The sequence below is a fragment of the Cucurbita pepo genome, chromosome LG12 (genome assembly GCF_002806865.2).
Source record: "Cucurbita pepo subsp. pepo cultivar mu-cu-16 chromosome LG12, ASM280686v2, whole genome shotgun sequence".
Classification (NCBI taxonomy): Eukaryota; Viridiplantae; Streptophyta; class Magnoliopsida; order Cucurbitales; family Cucurbitaceae; genus Cucurbita; species Cucurbita pepo.
Genome location: NC_036649.1, coordinates 8,066,933 through 8,085,881, shown reverse-complemented (window position 1 = coordinate 8,085,881; position 18,949 = coordinate 8,066,933). Strand labels below are relative to the sequence as shown.

At 35.1% G+C, this 18,949-nt stretch overlaps 2 protein-coding genes and 2 long non-coding RNA genes across 4 annotated transcripts; 2 read left to right on the top strand and 2 right to left on the bottom strand.

Moving 5' to 3' along the window:
* Positions 1-1,579: 1,579 nt before the first annotated feature.
* Positions 1,580-2,932, bottom strand: LOC111807703. Its single transcript, XR_002816977.1, has 3 exons — positions 2,648-2,932; positions 2,437-2,453; positions 1,580-1,677 (listed from the first exon to the last, which is right to left on the bottom strand). It is a non-coding gene; the product is annotated as an uncharacterized LOC111807703 (long non-coding RNA).
* Positions 2,933-4,181: 1,249 nt separating this feature from the next.
* LOC111806556 lies at positions 4,182-11,630 on the bottom strand. The gene is made up of 3 exons (XR_002816823.1): positions 11,516-11,630; positions 10,885-11,026; positions 4,182-4,372 (listed from the first exon to the last, which is right to left on the bottom strand). It is a non-coding gene; the product is annotated as an uncharacterized LOC111806556 (long non-coding RNA).
* A 1,050-nt stretch (positions 11,631-12,680) lies between these two features.
* LOC111807441 (autophagy-related protein 18a-like) lies at positions 12,681-15,307 on the top strand. The gene is made up of 4 exons (XM_023693174.1): positions 12,681-13,604; positions 13,803-14,007; positions 14,320-14,446; positions 14,883-15,307. The coding sequence occupies exons 1-4, from the start codon at positions 12,792-12,794 to the stop codon at positions 14,971-14,973; spliced, it is 1,236 nt and encodes a 411-aa protein (XP_023548942.1). The 5' UTR covers positions 12,681-12,791; the 3' UTR covers positions 14,974-15,307.
* Positions 15,308-17,497: 2,190 nt separating this feature from the next.
* Positions 17,498-18,703, top strand: LOC111807250 (glutathione S-transferase-like). Its single transcript, XM_023692894.1, has 3 exons — positions 17,498-17,731; positions 17,855-17,903; positions 17,988-18,703. The coding sequence occupies exons 1-3, from the start codon at positions 17,582-17,584 to the stop codon at positions 18,431-18,433; spliced, it is 645 nt and encodes a 214-aa protein (XP_023548662.1). The 5' UTR covers positions 17,498-17,581; the 3' UTR covers positions 18,434-18,703.
* Positions 18,704-18,949: the final 246 nt, after the last annotated feature.

Below are 18,949 nucleotides of genomic sequence, written 5' to 3'. Positions count from 1 at the left end.
TTTTTTTTTTTTTTTTTTTTTAAATAATAATAATAATAATAAATTCTTATACTAAATTTAAATAAATAAATGTTCATTAATTGAAACTAGAAAAAAAAAACATCATTAATTTCCCTCTTATTTTTACTAAATTTATAATTAAAAATGGTTAAAAATTAAAAGAAATTATGTTCCACTATACTTACATTTTGTTTTTTTTTTTAATTAGAAAATCTATTTAATTATTTAATTTTAATTTTAAAAAAGTTACATGCCACGTAAGACTTGAATTTGTTATTAGAAGTTAAATTCTTATATTTTTTTTGGTAAATTTTGAAAAAAAAAAACATTTATTATCATAATTTTCTAAAAAAGTACTTAAATTATTTTTTTTATTTTTGGGAAAAAGTGGAAAATTCAAGGAAGGTCCTTTAAATTTTGGTATTTGCATTTTGATCCTCAAAATTTCAAAGGAGAGAAGCTTCTTTCCTTGACTCTCCATGCGTAGACGACTACAATAATTCCACCATGCAGTGGAGAAGTCACAAATGAATGCCCAATGGAATTGTGCCACGTCACCCCTACGATTCCCAATTTATAACGTGCAAATAGTGGATGGCTGTGTTCCCACACGGTGAATAAGATATTTTTGTTCCTTTTTATTTAAATCAAAATTAAATTAAAAAATAAATTTAATTATAAAAATATTTACTAATTTATAATTTTTTTAATTAAATTCCTAAAAAACCCATTATTTAGAATTTTAATTCTATTGTTTCACTTAAAATAGTTTATTTCTCCAACTTATTATTTAAAAATTCATTTTAAAGTTTGGATTGTAGTTTGAGTAAAACGCTGGTGAGGAACAATTTCACTTTCTCCAACCAAGTGAACGACGCCGTTTTGCTTTATCAAACCCTTTCAATCTCACCACCTTAGCTCTTCTCGAACGACTCTCGCTCATTGTGACCGTCTGTGTATCGATATTGTATGATGCATCGAAAGATATTAAGCTCTTTTGTCTCAACCCTATAAAAGAGAAACCGCTCGTCTAACAAGACCTTACTTATAGGCAATGACTTGATAGAGACGAAGACGAGGGCATGATGAAGGGCTCGCACGTTTGCCATGTAAAAGCTTGAAAATAGGAGGAATCTCTTGCACGAGCTCGGTGTAGAAAAGAGCAAGGCCTAGAACTCTGCGAGGATTAGCGTTAGTAGGTTTATGTTGTTTTAATGGGACCCATTGTTTACGAGGACTAAACAAATCATTACTTTCTAAGATTAGACTTAAACTCTAATTATTATTATTATTATTATTATTATTTCACTTTTTTTTAAAAAAATATATTTGATATTTTAATTAATAACTAAAGAAATTAAAAGATTTATCAAACTAATATTATAAATTAAACCCTAATTTCAAATAATTAAATATTTAGTCCTTAGATTCTTACCATTATATATAAGTTGGTCCCCACATTTTTAAAATAATAAAATACTATTTTATTTTATTAAAAAAAAAACCAATAATATCTATTACTTTTTTTAGATAATAAAATAAGTAAATTATAGTAAAAAATAGTGATGAAGAGCAAAGATAAAATAATTACCAAATAGACCCGAAACTTTTCTAAATATTAAAATGGGCATAATTGCATACCTTGAGCCTTCCTAACGCCTCCAACAGGTGACAAAACTGCAATAATTACAAACACAAGGACTTAACTGCAAAGTCAAAACAAAGAGAGCAAAATGAAATGCAACTCTTCCATATTTACATTAATTGTAATTTTTAAAAAATTAATTTTTGCTGCAAAATAATTCCAAAGGAGAAATTGACTCTCTACCAACTCCCTGCAAAACGACAAAATGGATTCCTAACTATGAACAAAAATTCATGAGGATTTTAAATATCTTTGCAAATTACACCCTCTAATTTGCAAAGTTTGCAAATTTACCCCTCTAGTTTAAAAAAATTGTTCTTTTAATAAATATTGAAAAAAAAAATCAACTTTGTAATATTACATATTTACCCCTTTGTAGAGAGTAATTTTGCAATTTTTTTTTTAATATTATTTATATTTAAAATGTATTTGTATAACAATTAAATTAATTTGAAGTGTCTAATGGGACTTCCCAATTGTTTGGGGAAAAAACAAAAGTATTTAATAAATATGATATTAATTGGTCAAAAGGGGTTCTTTTGAAATATGTTGGGACTTGGGAATCAATAACTTTTCAATTTTCAAAATATCTCATTTATTGTTATTTTTTAAATAATTTTTTTTAATATATTTTCTCCATTTCATAAAACATTAAAACTAAATTGAAAAATATTGGAACTAACTCGAGTATTTTATCAGAATAATATTACATTATAATAATTATTATTTATAAGTAATAATTATTTTTATTTTAAATACTCGAAGTCCAAAAAGAAAATAAAAAATCGTACCATCGCCATTGTCGTTCCTGCAAGATGATGAAGACGTACATAATGTTAAGGATATTTAGTACTAAATTATAATTTTGTAATAGGTATCTTTCAATTTATTATTATTTCCATATTCTTGTAATTTATTTGATTGTAGATGGAGATCATTTAGGTGGTGTGGATTAAGCAAACATTCTAGTCTGCAATGAAAATAAAAAATAAAAAATCGTACCATTGCTATTGTCATTAGCCTGCAAAACGATGAAGACGTACTTAACTAAATGGATCAAAAGTTGTCGGAAAAACATACAACGGCGACGCTCCTATATCTCCGTACACTATTCCGATGGTCTGAAAGGCCAGTTGCAGAGACACCCACCAGCCCGCAGCCGCCACGGAGGCAGCGGCGGTCGTCGAGGTTGTGAATCGAAACGGCGTAGTTTCGGCAATGAGAGTATTTGGGACTGTTGTTGAGGTCGTCTATTTCTACTTTTCCAGTAATTTTTTTAGAGAGGGAGAGAGGTGGTGATTTATTAATGGAAGTGAAGTGTGTGATATTATTTATAGAGAGAGAAGAAAAAATATATTGGATGACATCCTTATTATTATTATTACTATTATTATTATTTTGAATTCATGACCTTTGGTGGATTAGTGGTTGATGGAGTTTGAATATGCCATTTTAGCTTAATTTAGTGTACATAAAGAAGGATGATTTAAATGATGGTTCTATGAACGAATTATAGATATTGATCATCGAGATAAATCTGTTTCTATTTACTTCCTTCAAATGAAATCATATTGAATTTTAACATTTTTGATCTACATATTTATATAAGAGGCAGTAGTCACGAGAGTTTATTAAATTTGTCAAAAATTTGGACAAAAAGTCCGTGTATGAACAAGAATAAGCAAAATATTCATTTATCATTTCCATAAGAAAATTGTCCCAACTTCAATAAGGAAATTTTTTTGTCACAATAATTTCTTTCTTCATCCTCCACTAATCAAAAATATTGAATTCCTTTTTCAACAAAAGAAAAAAGAAAAAAAGAAAGATGAGACAGAGAATGTGAATCCATTTATCTTAGCCATTTCTAACACAAACAAGCAATGTTGAATCAATTTCTAAACAATCAATATATGTGCTTTTGTAGTAACCAAATTGAACAATTTGAAGAAATTGTATGCAAGGAAAACAAGAAACCATCTTTTTAGACCCTTTTGATTGCCATTATTTCCTCTTTGATTTCGTAAACATAGAGAAAAACCAGCAAAAGCTTCTAAGTTTTGCATAATAACTAGCTTTGCCTCTTTTCTAGCTTTGGCTGATTGAACTTTATTTCTTCTGGGGTAGGTGAAAATGTATGGTTTGTTTGGGAAGGAACGATCCTCAAAATCTAAACTCTATTTATTTAGGCATATTCATTAATATTCTAATCATCTCAAAATCCCAACAAACCATACAAATATAAACTGTATTTATTTAGGCATAATCACTAATATTCATAGTTTTTTCCTAAACCATCAAATTCAACATATTACACGTATTATAACTATATAGGGAGGAACGTTTTAATTACGTAATCAAAAAATGTCTTGAATCATTCAAAAATCAATTTAATTTTTTATCTTACATCTTGAAAGTGGTTTTAATCATTTCAAAATAGCTTTTAAACATGCCTTCAGACTTCAAATATTTGAAAACGAAAGCAATTTTAGGCTAAATTTGGTGCATGAACTTTGGTAAAGTGGGGATTGCAATGTAACAAAATAGCATGCTGATATTAAGGAATTGTACAAACAAAGCACATCTGAGAAAAAGAGAACACAATAAGATGATACCATGGTTGACATTGTCCTAAGATTTGGTATGATCTCTGACCTTTTCTAATATGGGAGTCTCAAGAATTTCCCTTGCCGAAGGACGTCGTGCCAGTTCGAGATCCACCATAGCCTGTTAGAGTTATCAATCAATCAATCAAAGAAACGAGTAGCTAAGAAATGGGAAGGTCCTGAACATCTCTAATAAAGTTTCAAGATAATGAAGTAAATAGTGAACATTTCCTCATCGTCATACAAAGGCAATCTAGAATCCATGCTTTTATCAGAGGTAAGATTCTTCTATAATTTCTCTTCCAAATGGGATATGGGATATCAAATCGTTCTTCTTTGCATTAAGTTGGACTTCATTCACTCAAAGGCTATTTGAGAATTTAATTTATTAAGTTTACCGCTCAAAGACTTGAAGAGAAACAGGATAATACATCTTCTGCATTTTTGTTTGATGAATTATGCTCGACTGATAAAATCAGGCTTCTCAAACAATATAAGCAATCTGATCAAACTACACAAATGTAGAACAGACAGCTAAAAGACCATCTAAAGTTAGTTCATTTTGATAAGATATGTGTGAATGTTTGCTGAATCACCACACCTAAATGGGGTGAGAGTTCTCTTATTTATAATCATTTTCAGGATACAGAACTATGGTAAATTACAAATAATAGGTAAATAGTAATAAAAGGAAAGTATAATAAATGAATGCAATATATTTGCCTTTAATAAGAGGGCAAATATGGTAACCCGTAATGTAAGGCAAATATCTAGATATTTGCCTTATAGTGAACGGTCAACTATCCTTAACACCCCCCCGCAAGCTGAGCGTCGGATTTGAACGAACGTAAAGCTTGGATCTGAAAAATTCAAAGAGAGGTCGAGAAATACTCTTTGTGAAGATGTCAGCAACTTGAAGATGAGAGGGTACATATTGTGTGTGAAGTTTGCCAGCGATAACAAGTTCTCGAAGAAAATGATAATCTAGTTCAACATGTTTGGCCCGCTTGTGAGAAACGGGATTAGAGCTCAAAAAAATAGCACTTTTGTTGTCACATAAGAGTAAGGGCTGCTGTGAAATAGGGACCTTGAGGTCATGCAAAAGATGCGTAACCCAAAGAAGTTCAGCAGCGGTTGTGGCAAGAGCACGATACTCAGATTCACAGCTGGAGCGTGAGACAGTAGGTTGCTTTTTGGCACTCCAAGAAACCAGATTGTTACCAAGATAAATAGAATAGCCGGATGTAGAACGACGAGTATCGGGACAACCAGCCCAGTCAGCATCCGAATAAGCGACTAGCATACTAGGAACAGTGGATGGACGAAAGGTAAGACCAAAGTGGAGTGTTCCTTTGACATAGCGAAGAATACGTTTGACAGCAAGAAAGTGATCTGCAGTAGGGGCATGCAAGAATTGACTGACAGAATTGACAGCATAGGCAATATCTGGACGCGTAATAGTCAAGTACTGAAGGGCGCCAACAAGAGATCTGTAGAGAGTAGGATCAGAGAAAGGAGAACCATCAGCAGTCAGGTGTTGAGAAACAACCATGGGAGTGTGAACTGGTTTGCTATCGAGCAACTGAGCACGAGTAAGAATATCTCGAGCATATTTTAACTGACTAATAAAGAGACCATCAGGAGTGGGTGAAGCTTCAAGACCAAGAAAGTAACTGAGAGAACCCAAATCTTTGGTAGCAAACTCAGAATGAAGCTTGCGAGTAAAGCTGTCAATAAGAGATGAGTTGTTGCCGGTAACAATAATGTCATCAACATAAAGAAGCAAATAGATAATGTTAGATTGCTGATGAAAGACAAAAAGGGACGTGTCAGCGCGACTGCAAGAAAACCCAAGTGTGAGAAGAAATGAGCTAAAACGCTGAAACCAAGCACGAGGAGCTTGCTTTAAACCATAGAGGGCTTTCTTTAATAGACAAACATGAGTGGGAAATCGAGGATCAATATACCCAGGAGGTTGTTCCATATGAACACGTTCAATAAGAGTTCCATTGAGAAAAGCATTCTTGACATCAAGTTGTCGAAGAGGCCATTTATTTGTGACTGCAATAGAAAGCACAACACGGACAGTGGTAGCTTTGACAACCGGACTGAAAGTGTCAGTGTAGTCAAGACCAGGAACCTGAGTATAACCTTTGGCAACAAGACGAGCCTTGAAACGCTCGACAGATCCATCAGGCAAATATTTAATACGAAACACCCATTTAGAGCCCACGATGTTGGTGTTGGCAGGGCGAGGAACCAAAGTCCAAGTATCATTTTGTTGTAATGCTCGAATTTCTTCATCCATGGCAGCCACCCAAGCAGGATTCTTAGCCGCAGATTTGAATCCTTTTGGCTCAGTGGATGCAAGAAGAGCAGAAAGAAGTCCAGATGAGCCCAAAATACCAAGATTTGCTGGATGACGAGTCTTGAATATACCAGCTTTGGCTCGTGTGATCATAGGATGAGTGCCCAAAGAAGAGAAATCAACAGGAGGTTCAATAGAGGTCGAATTAGAAGTCGAGGGTGGCAAAGTGGAACCTGCAAGAGAAGTATCAACCTGCACAGACTCATCTACAAGGTCAGAACAAATATCACATGGGGATGAACTGGATCGAGGAGTTTGCGGTGATGAAGTGGTAGGGGGGGATGAATCAATATGATGAAAATGTGGTTCTAAGAAATTTGAAATAGGAATAGAGGAAAGAGGTTGGGTCTGGGAGCTAGGGATAGCAGGAAAGTGGGTTTCATCAAATTGAGCATGACAGGTGATATATAGCTTAGTGGTGGCCGGATCAAGACAGCGGAACCCTTTATGAGCAGGACTATAACCCAAAAAAATACAAGGAATGCTGCGGGGAGAAAGCTTGTTAGGCATATAATCACGCAAATAAGGATAAACACGACAACCAAAGGGATGAAAATTGTCATAATGTGGAGTGTAGCCATAAAGGAGTTCAAAGGGTGACTTACCTCCAAGAAGTGGAGTAGGCAACCGGTTGATAATATAAGCTGCAGTGCTGAAGGCGTCAACCCAAAAACGAGAAGAAAGATGAGAGTGAAAGAGAAGGGCCAAGCCAGTCTCAGTCACATGACGATGTTTTCTCTCAGCACGACCATTTTGAGCAGGTGTATATGGACAAGAGAGTTGATGGTGGATGCCAGAATTACGTAAATGAGTTTTGAAACAAGTACTAGTAAATTCGGTACCACCATCGCTTTGAAATACCTTGATACGAGAAGAATATTGATTTTCCACAAATTTTTGAAATTGAAGAAAAATATCAAAAAAATCAGATTTAAATTTTAAAGGGTAAAACCAAGTGAATCGAGAATAATCATCAATAAAAATAACATAATAAAGGAAACCCGAATTTGATTTGACGGGAGAAGGACCCCAAAGATCACAATGAATAAGATCTAACACATGAGACGACCTACGTTCATTGCGGGAATAAGGCAATCGATGACTTTTCGCAAGCTGACAAGTATTACATAATGATGGAGAAGGCAATAAAGACGTAAGAGAAAGATGACCTTTTCTATTTAAAAAAGAAATAACAGAATGATTCACATGACCTAGACGAGCATGCCATAAATCATATGAGGCACGTAAAGATTTGTTTCTAAGGGCTGAAATAAAAGCAGAGTTGCCGCGCTCCAGCACATATAGCCCTCCATCTCTTTTACCGGTTGCCACCACCCTTCCTGTTTGACGATTCTGGATAGTAATAAGATTATTAGTAAATGTAACGGAGAGAGGAAAATCAGACGTTAATTTACTTATGGAAAGAAGATTTTTAGTGAGGTGAGGGACAACCAAGACATCTAACAAGTGAATATTTGGAACAGGAGAAAGAGTACCGGTGTGGGTAATGGGTAGGGATGCACCGTTTCCTACAATCACAGAGTCCTTACCCGTGTAATTTTTAGACTGATCCAAAATAGATGGGTCGGCAGTCATATGGGCCGAAGCTCCAGTGTCCAGAAACCAATCAGCAGTATCGGGTCCAGCAATAGAACATGACGTGTTAAAGGCTTCAGCAAGGTGAGCATGAGAAGAATCAGGTCGAACATACCGTTGGTTGCAGCGGTCAGCATAATGGCCCTCTTTGCGGCATATTTGGCAGTGAGGTGGTCGACGACCTTGACTTGAGTGGGTTCGTCCTCGATTAAAAGAGTTGTTTTTGTGAGAATAAGAACGACCTCGCTGGTTGGTAAAGGAAGCAGGGTGGCTTCCATGGGTGCGACCACGATTAGTGACTGTGAATGCTGTAGGAGTGGAGTTAGAGGACTCAAGGGAGAGCTGAAACAACTCAAAACTTTCAGCTTTAGAGACTAAATCTGCAAAACAGGGGATAGAGGTGAGAGCCATCTGAGCAGTAGAAAAAGCTGAAAATTCGGTGCCGAGTCCACGAAGGAACCAGTGCACTTTATCAATGTCCTCGACCGGTCTGCCGATGGCATGAAGTTGGTCACAAATTTTTTTGAAGGCACGGGCATACTCAGCAACAGGTTTGGTGCCACGTTTCATCAACTGCAAGTCATCCTTGAGTCTCAGTTCACGAGCTTTCGACTGATGGCTGAACGTAGTTTCCAACGCAAGCCAAACATCACGTGCAGTAGAGAGACCAACGACAACAGCCATGGCTTCCTCAGTGAGAGAGGAGAGCAGGAGACAGAGAAGTCGTTGATCGGCTGCTCTCCATGCCAAATATTTGGGGTTGAGTGTTGAAGAGGTTTCTGGTTCAAAGCGAGGTGGTGGAACCATAGTTCCATCGACATAGCCCAGCATGTCTTGACTCTCAAGGAGAGGGAGAAGTTGGCTTTTCCAAAGAAGATAATTGGAGGAAGAAAGTTTGATGGTGATCATATGGATTAGAGTATTGAAAGGAAGAAGATGATAAGAAGATTCGGAAGCCATAGAGAAGAAAGGATCAGGTTGTTAAACCGAAAGGGCTCTGATACCATGTGAATGTTTGCTGAATCACCGCACCTAAATGGGGGTGAGAGTTCTCTTATTTATAATCATTTTCAGGATACAGAAATATGGTAAATTACAAATAATATGGAAATAGTAATAAAAGAAAAGTATAATAAATGAATGCAATATTTGCCTTATAGTGAACCGTCAACTATCCTTAACAATATGCCTGGCTTTATTTATCTAATGATCCCATCTTTCAAAAATAACCCCAACAGAGCATTAAATATTCAGACGGTTCAAACAAACAAACAAAGTCAAATGTTCCTTTTGGTAAACACATATTGTTATTTGCAGAACGAGGAATCTGACAAAACAAGAAAACATTTGTTCATCTAAATACATGCATCATAGGTTAACAGGATTAGGAGATATCTTCGTATGAAAAAAAAATAACTGCAGCTTCCTTTTATCTTTTGGAAGGTAGGAATGCAACTTCGTTCAATTTTATTTTGGTGGCAGGAGTTTTGACCTTCTTACAATGATAGACGTTTTTAATGGAAAGTAAAATTTGTGGGAAGAAATGCAAACATTGATAGATACAGTGACCAGATTCCACTACAAGGTTCATCATCCTAGGAGGGTGAGTCGAGGCCTATCAGGCCGAAAGGCAAACTCGGTAGATATGAACAGAGCAAAATATAACAAACGAATCCCATTCAAAAAAGAAATTCGATTACACCCTAGCCTGAGCCCATTCCTAAAGCCATGAGAATTGGTAAAAAAAAAAAAAAAAACGTTATCCTAGACAATAGTGAGGAGTAAGGAAAGGGCTTCCAAGACAAAAAGGCCCTTCTTCCATGGGCTTGGACTTGCTTTGATGATGGTTCAGCGTATCTTAAGAGAGGTATTAGTAACAACTAAATCTAGTAATCCAGCATTAGGAAGAAGATTTAGAAAGACTTTTCCCATGAGTTCGGATGAAAGAGCAAAATCTGACTCCTTAGTGGATGATTCAACATCTTTAGGTGCTTATGTGCTCATGCGTATGATTTTTCAGTTCAATTAATCAGTACCTTGATTAAGTTTTGAAATTGCAATGAATGACCAGGAAGGAGTGGCAATTTTTGAAATTGCAATCAATGACCATATCATATCTTTCACTCATAATTTCTTGAGGCATATAGTGTGCATCACCCTCGTCAATCGGTAGGCTTTTTTCAGAAGGGTAGCACACCCAAAATCAAGTTTATAAACACCATTTTTTACAATATATACTGTCAGGTTTCACATCTAAATGAGCTACTCTTTTCTCGTGCACAAATAGTAATGCCTTTGCAATTTGTTTGTAGTTTCATTTTCAGCAGCAAAGCCGTGAAGTTTCAGAAGTTACCAGTTCTAGAACTTGAAAATGGAAAGGAAAAAGCTTATGTATTAAATATAAAGGCAACATGAGGATTGGAATGGATAAAGATAAAACAGTAACACATAATTTACAACAAAATTCTGGATCATTATTTTTCAGAAGTGGCATTTCCTGTTGAAAGCAATGGATTGAATGAAGTGCAGAAATAACTAATTTACTCTTCCAGGCAACAAATAAAAATTAAGCTTACTTAAATGCGTTAACAAAAGCAATATTTTTGGCAATGAAGTTCTACAAAAAGAAAATGCAATGTTTAAAAATTCAAGATGGAACTAAAACTCACCTGATACAAAGGCTCTCAGTGCATTTACCTCAGAGAATGGGTGAGAATACCTGCCAATGGATAAACTATAATCACAGAGCTCCATTTGAATGTAGAGTTGCACGTTTTCAAACCATGAAGAGCAGTATCCATGTCTAGATATCTAGAACTCCATTTAAACACCAAAAATGATATGGTCAATTACAGTGCAGCCTACAATCTCACCAGATATCATTTTCCTCCATGCATACCAATCTCAATACTAACGAGCAAAGTAATTTCTGGAAGTATTCTATTACTAGCAAATCATGCTACATTATTCAGGCTATTCAAGTTCCTGTCACAGGATATGACTACCATTTCTCAACTAATGAACAAATTAAGCCATGGTAATATAACAACAAATAATCAACTACTCTCTACATCCATCAACAGAAGCTAAAATTAACTAATTCGTTAGCGAAAGTGATAGAAAACTCAGTAAAAACAAAGCTAATCGCTAAAAAGAATTCTATGATCAGTAAACACAGGCTATACTGCTTCGAACAGGAAATAACGTCCATCTCAAAACACGTCGAGAAAGNTTCATCAACAGCAGATCAAACGAACTCATAAATGGTAAAGAGGAAGAAAAAAGCGATACAGAACTCACCAGATGGAATCTCTATCCTCAGAGTTAGGAGATGATGATGAGAGAGCTTCGGAAGCGTTGATTCCCGCCGGTGCTTCAGATTAAGCAAGTCCTGGAAGCAAGCAGCGGTAGAAGAGAGTTGTGCCCAATAAGAGTTAATGTAATATATATATATATATTTTTTGGCGTCGTGTAAAATAATTCATATTGCGCAGGGAGAGTAGTGATTGTGTGTAGCCGAGACTATGGCGAATTCGTTGGGAATGGGAATAGACCCCACTGATTGGATGGTGATACTTCAGATCTACGGTTTGGATTGGTCGATATCGGATGGGCTTGATTTGCGTGGCTTTGTAAGCTTGAGCATGGATGATAATTAATTTGGGTTAAGAAGAAAAGAAGTTAATTTTCAATACTTATTTATTGATTATTGATAATTAATTAATTATTTATCGAAATATATCATAATTTTAAGCATAAATAATTGACTTAAAAGTTAAAATTATAATTAATAATAATGAACTACAATTTTTTTGAATTACTTTTTACTGTAATTGTATTTTATTTAAAATAATTTATAAGATTTCATAATTATATTTATTGGAGTTAATTTTTGAAATATAAATTTATTGAGAACCATGGCAAAATAAATTAAAAAATCCAAAAATTTAAAGTAAATTAGTAAAATTTGAATTAAAATTTAAAATTAGTATTTTAACTTAATAAAAATAAATAATTGAATAATGTAATTAAATATATGAAATTTTAATATGTATGTTAAACAAAATTTTCTAACTAATAGCAATAATAAATTCATGAATATAGAAATTAAAAAATTAATATATCTATTAAATATAAATTAATTTTTGTTTAAATTGTTAAATACTAAATTAACACAAACTATTAAACTTTAAATTTAATTAAATTAGAGGGAAATTTTTTCCAAATTAGTTTTCCAAAATTACCCTTCTATTGTTGGTCCTAAATCCCAAGCCGACAGGATGACTTTCTAACTCGCTTCGCTGGAGAACAAAGCTAATTACGTCATTTACAGGTACGTGTCGCTCACTCGCCGAATAGGGGCGGAATCAGCAGGTGTCTCAAAAGACGAAAGTACCCCCAAGCACCCTCTAGAGCTACTTTACGATTTGAAGTCAAATTCGTAACTTCACACAATCCCCAATCCTTCGAAGCTCGAATTTGTTCTGCGTTTTCTTCTAAATCATGTCTTAAGATTCCTCCATCTTCGTTTTCATCTGAACCTCAATTTCTCTGATTTTCCGTTCCCCCGTCTCTAATGGAGACCCTCTCAGCCTTCCCGTCACCTCCATGGCCGAATCCTGAACCCAACCCTCCGCCGGCCGTTGCTGACTCCGAACGCTTTGATTCCGATTCAATTTCATCGGAGCCGCCCCAGTTGCCGCAGACGGTGGAGACGACCGTTTCGTCCACGGCGGTTGAACCGGCTGCTTCGCAGCCTTCTCTGCTACATCTCTCCTTCAATCAGGACCATGGCTGCTTCGCTGCGGGGACTGACCGGGGGTTTCGGATCTACAATTGCGATCCATTCCGTGAGATTTTCCGGAGGGATTTTGACCGTGGGGGTGGTATTGGCGTCGTTGAGATGCTTTTTCGGTGTAATATTTTGGCTCTTGTTGGTGGTGGGCCTGACCCTCAGTATCCATGTAATAAGGTCATGATTTGGGATGACCATCAGAGCCGGTGTATTGGTGAGCTTTCGTTTAGGTCTGCTGTTCGCGGTGTTCGTCTACAGAGAGACCGGATTATTGTTATTTTGGAGCAGAAGGTTTTTGTGTACAATTTTGCGGACTTGAAGTTGCTGCATCAGATCGAAACTATTGCAAACCCTAAGGGTCTTTGTGCTGTTTCCCAGTTGAGTACTTCGCTTGTGCTTGTCTGCCCCGGACTGCAGAAGGGGCAGGTTAGGGTTGAGCATTATGCCTCTCGACGGACAAAGTTTATTATGGCTCACGACTCGAGGATTGCTTGCTTCGCGCTTACGACCAACGGGCAGTTGCTTGCTACAGCGAGCACCAAGGGAACTTTGGTTCGGATATTCAACACAGTTGATGGAAATTTGCTTCAAGAGGTGCGTTAATGTTCTTGGAAACGAAGTTTTTCTTCTGGGATTGTTCTGAATTGTTAGAATTTCAGTGTAATGAGGATGTTGAACTGTAATCTTGTTCTCCCCATTTAGTTTTGAATTTGTAGGAATGTTCGTTAATCATTTATGAAGTACTTAACATGGCAACGAATTTACTTTGAATTATCTGGAGGTGATGTATAGGTAAGGAGAGGTGCAGATAGAGCAGAGATATACAGTTTGGCTTTCTCATCGACTGCCCAATGGCTGGCAGTGTCCAGTGACAAGGGTACTGTCCATGTATTCAGCCTTAAAGTCAATTCTGGATCTCTTGGGAATGATATGTCTCATCAAAACGATTCCTCTCTTTCTGTGGCACCATCTGGCTCCTCCTTTTCCTTCATCAAAGGTAATACAAACATTTTTAATCGCTTCGAATCGCTTAGTATAACAACTAGGGAAATTTACTTGCACTCTCTAAAAAAGAACGCTTAAGACTAGAAAGGTAACAGAGTCAAGTGTTGGGCTGACACTATCCACCACATTTTACTTTTGTGTTTCATTTTTCTTTCAATGATTGCTAGAACAATAAGAACAGCAATACCCCATGAAAGCAAAGAGATTGGAGATTAGCCTTATTGTTTTGTAGCATATGAATGTCAAGTAACATCCAATGTTCTTATTTAGCCTCTTGATATAATGAGCGCTCTTGCACCTGTAGGTGTCTTGCCAAAATATTTCAAGTCAGAGTGGTCTGTGGCTCAGTTTCGCTTGCATGAAGGCTCTCAGTATGTTGTTGCTTTTGGTCATCAGAAGAATACAGTCGTAATCCTTGGAATGGATGGAAGGTAATAGGTCTTTGTAGCCCTTTTCTCATTATTTCTCGTGCACTTGACGATTATTATGCGATTATTACGCAGAATAGAAATTAAGATGAGGGTTGCTTGGGAAACCTAACTACAAATTCGACGTTGTCATATAAAAATATAGTTAACATGAACGTTTTTGTTTTCATAGACGCAAATAGACAATTCCTTTTCTATTTTAACTCGAACCATTTGTTATTTGCTTCATTATATTTTCAGCATTACCCTAAATTGTGAAAGCTTCCATTCAATCTGGTATTCTTAGCGACTCCCCTTCAGATCTTCTTTTCTTCCACTGCCCAAACTTATAGAATCCATTTTCTTTTACACCATGCATTTCTATGTTCTGTTTGGTTGTTTGTTTAACTGCCGCTTTGAATATTTAGAATCTTGATGTGCCATTTTTAATTGTATGCAGCTTCTACCGATGCCAATTTGATTCAGTGAACGGAGGTGAGATGACACAGCTTGAATATCACAACTTTCTAATGCCAGAGGAAGCCTTCTAGCCCAATATCCTCTTTATTTTGGCTATGTCGTATGTATGCATTTTCCTGCTTCCTCCTAAGCATGTTGTAAATAGATCGATGCACATGTATAGATTGGCCTATGTCTGTCTTAGGGGAAAGGGAAGAAAAGAAAAAAAATGCTACTATTGCCACTAATGTTCATATTTAATTTTACTTGTCTTATTTGCTATACATAAAAAAGGGGGGGAAAATGAAGAGAAGAAAACATGGCTCATGAGATTTCTTGAGATAACTTTGTTGTAATATAATGGGGATTTGATTGACAACGTAATGCACCATTCAGTGTCTTTGAGTTACAAAGACATGTCAACAAGTTGGATAAGACAAGGCTTGCAATTGAATATCATAGTAGTTTTTGATAACCTTTCTAGGCCTTTTGGCTAAGAACAAGTGCAGTATATGTTTTTATCATAGCAGTTGTTGCTCGGAATAGGCATTGGTTCGTATACACCGTGTTTTTGGAGAACAGTAGGTAGATTTGATTTCTGGGCTGTAAGTTATAGCAGAACTCGACCCGGATAATTGGTCGAAACCTTTACTAACCAGTCTAGCATGTGTGTTTTGAATGATGCCATTTAGGATAAGTTTCCATCCTTGTAGAGTTGTCAAAGGGTACTACATATGTCCAGGTATTGCCATTGTTTGCTTCCCTACTGGAATGTTATGAATGTTTGCATTTGGTTGTGTTCTGTCAGCTTCCATGTTAGAACATGAGGAGGTTTTTGCAATAGATAATGGATCAAGAAACACATGCCTTTGATGGTGGCATAGAGAAAAAGCTATAGTTTGGTCATTTGGATTCTTACACGCAGGCAAATCATGTTGAAAGGTCACGTGTTTGTTTGTGGAGGTACGTAGTTTTCACTTTTAGAAACGAAAAATAAGTAAGGGACTATTGCGATACCAAAATTAAATTTTTTTTTCTTAGTTTGAATATTATATTACAATTTTTTTTTTCTTCTTTTTCTTTTATCCAATAGGGTTGCTTTTAAAATATTTTCGTAAATAATCTTTTTTTTTTTAATATTAAATGAGAGATTTCTATCTTTAAAAAAAAAAAGAAAACTATAAATTGATAATTCAATTTTATAAAATTTAAAATTTTAGTAGATATCATAATTATATCATTTGAAAATTAAAAATTAAAAAATTAAATATTTATTAGACATTTTTTTATTTTTTTATTTTTTAAAGTTCAACGTGGGTGGGTGGTAGGTAGAAACGGAACTACAAATAAAAATAAAAAAATAATAATTGGAAAGAATCTAAACGTTGGTTGAAGATTTTTATATAGTTATTCTAACCTTGGGAGTAGTTAATTTGATCAGCCTTCATCTATTAGATCCATTAACAAAGTTAATTTAATAATAACTTCATTCCACAAATTGTCGGTTTCATTTTAAGTTTAAGCAAGAAAACTTTATCTATTTTTATTTTTGTCACTTTTTTCAATTTTTATCTTATAAAATTACCATTTATTTTCACGAGATATTCATTTAACCTCGCGGGGATTCCATACATACAACTATGCTATCATATTAAAATTTGAGTTATTTAATGCTATCATATTAAAATTTGAGTTATTTACTATTACATGATAATTTTTAAAATATATTAAAAATATTTTACACTTTTCACCAAAATTATCCATTAAACAAATATTATAAAATATATATATTAAAAATTAAAAAAATTTCTTTAAAAAAAAAATCCAGAAATGGTAGAGTAAAAAAGAAAGAAAAAAAAAAGGTGTTTGCAGCCTTGGAAAAAGTAAGAGCAATAAAATTTAAATGTTGTGAAAAAAGAAGCACGTGCTAAATAGAATAGGGAAAGGGCGCATTCATTATATTTAATTATTCGCAACACAAAAGAAAATAATTCAACGTCATAATTCCATGCTTAAATTTAAAAACTTCCCACTTTATTTTTTTAAATATTGTTATTATTTTAAATTTTATAATATCAGATTTTAATATTTCATAAATCTTTCAATAATTAATAAAGAATATTATATCTTTAGGGTATACATACAGATTATTTTAAATTATTTTTCTAAATATACATCTTTTTATTATTTTCATTAAAATAATTATTAAGATAATTCCCACATAAACTAAGAGCCTAAAGTATATTATTAATAAATTAAAATAATTTGACTAAAAAATAATATTTATTTATATGCTATTTAGACAATATTCTAACACAATTATTTAATTTTTTCTAGTATTTTATTTTTAAATATATATATATATATATATATATATTTATTTTATTATTATTATTATTTATTTATTTTGTTAATGGTTCCTAAGATGGTTAGGTAAAATCACGGGCCACGTTCTCTTAGGTACTCCAGAGACTATTTCTAAAACAACTTTGACATGTGTAAGCATCATATTGGTCATTGACTGTGTGTGGAAGCGCGGTGGCCAAGGCCGTACTGGCGCTGATCAGTGTAATAATCAAACCGCCTACCCACCACCTCTTTTTCTATATATAATTTACCATTTTCCTTCACAAGTTCACATCCATTTTCTCCACAATCTTCCTTTTCTCTTAGTTCATCGCTAATCCTGTTTTCGTGTCAATGGCCGGTATTAAAGTTCACGGAATCCCCACTTCTACAGCCACAGCTAGGGTTCTAGCTGCCCTCTACGAAAAGGGCCTTCAATTCGAGCTTGTTAATGTTAAGTTGCATGAAGGGGAACACAAGAAAGAGCCCTTCCTCTCAATCAATGTGGGTTTTTAGCCATTTCCCTTGTCTTGGTTTGATTTGATTTGATATTTCTGGGGTTATCACTACCTGAATGTTTTGTTGGTTTGATTTTGATTTTGATTTTGATTTTGATTTTGGTTGTAGCCCTTTGGTCAAGTTCCTGGGTTTAACGATGGAGATCTGACGCTTTTTGGTAAGATTTACTTTGAGAGAGGGAGAAATCGTGGGGTTTTGTGACTTTGCACACAAGGTGTTTGATAAAATGTTTTGTGTGTAGAATCCAGGGCGATCACGCAGTATATCTCGGGAAATTATGCTAGCAATGGAACCGAGTTGATTCCGAAAGACTCCAAGAAAGGGGCGGTCGTGTTAACGTGGATCGAGGTGGAGAGCCACCATTTTGACCCAGTAGCCATGAAACTGGTGTTCGAGTTCTGCCTAAAGCCATTATTTGGGCTGGGTGATGCAGATCCTGCAGTGGTTGAGAAAAGCGAAGCTGATTTAGGCCAAGTTCTTGACATCTATGAGAAAAGGCTGTCCGGGTCCAAATACTTGGGAGGTGACTCCTTCAGCTTGGCTGATCTGCACCATCTCCCCGTATTAGGCTACCTGTTGGCTACACCGTCGAAGAAACTGTTTGAATCTAGACCCCATGTCAATGCTTGGGTGGCTGATATCATAGCCAGGCCATCTTGGGCCAAAGTCCTTGCTCTCCGCAAGTGATGGAGCCTTAGACTTTGCAGATGGGTCTTGATTTGTGCTGATCATATCATCACAAACTTGAATAAAAGACTGTACTGTGGTAGTGTCTTCTCTGTAGGTCCTCTCTGTTTCTGTGTGTTGTGTGTATCATCCATGTAACGAGCTTGGTGCTTCTGAGTATGACGAACTGGATCTGTGTGATTATCATATTCAGAGGAATTGGTTGCTATACATGATGAACTATTAGATCTCTGAGTTTGTTTTCTTCCTACTTCATATGAACATTGATAGAAACTTTGAGCGTGTGGAGTGCTAACAATCTAAAGGAGTTTTGGTTTTATTTTTTAGTGATAACATCAAAGTCTTGAGCCTTGCTGTTAAGGTAAGATCTTATTATATGGGATAAAGTATTCACAATAATTTGATTATGATGTGATTCAAGGGAGCAATCAAATTAATTTCTATTTAAAGTATAATTAAGACCAAATGATTTTATATTTTATTAATTTAACTAATCAACTAATACTTACTTTACAT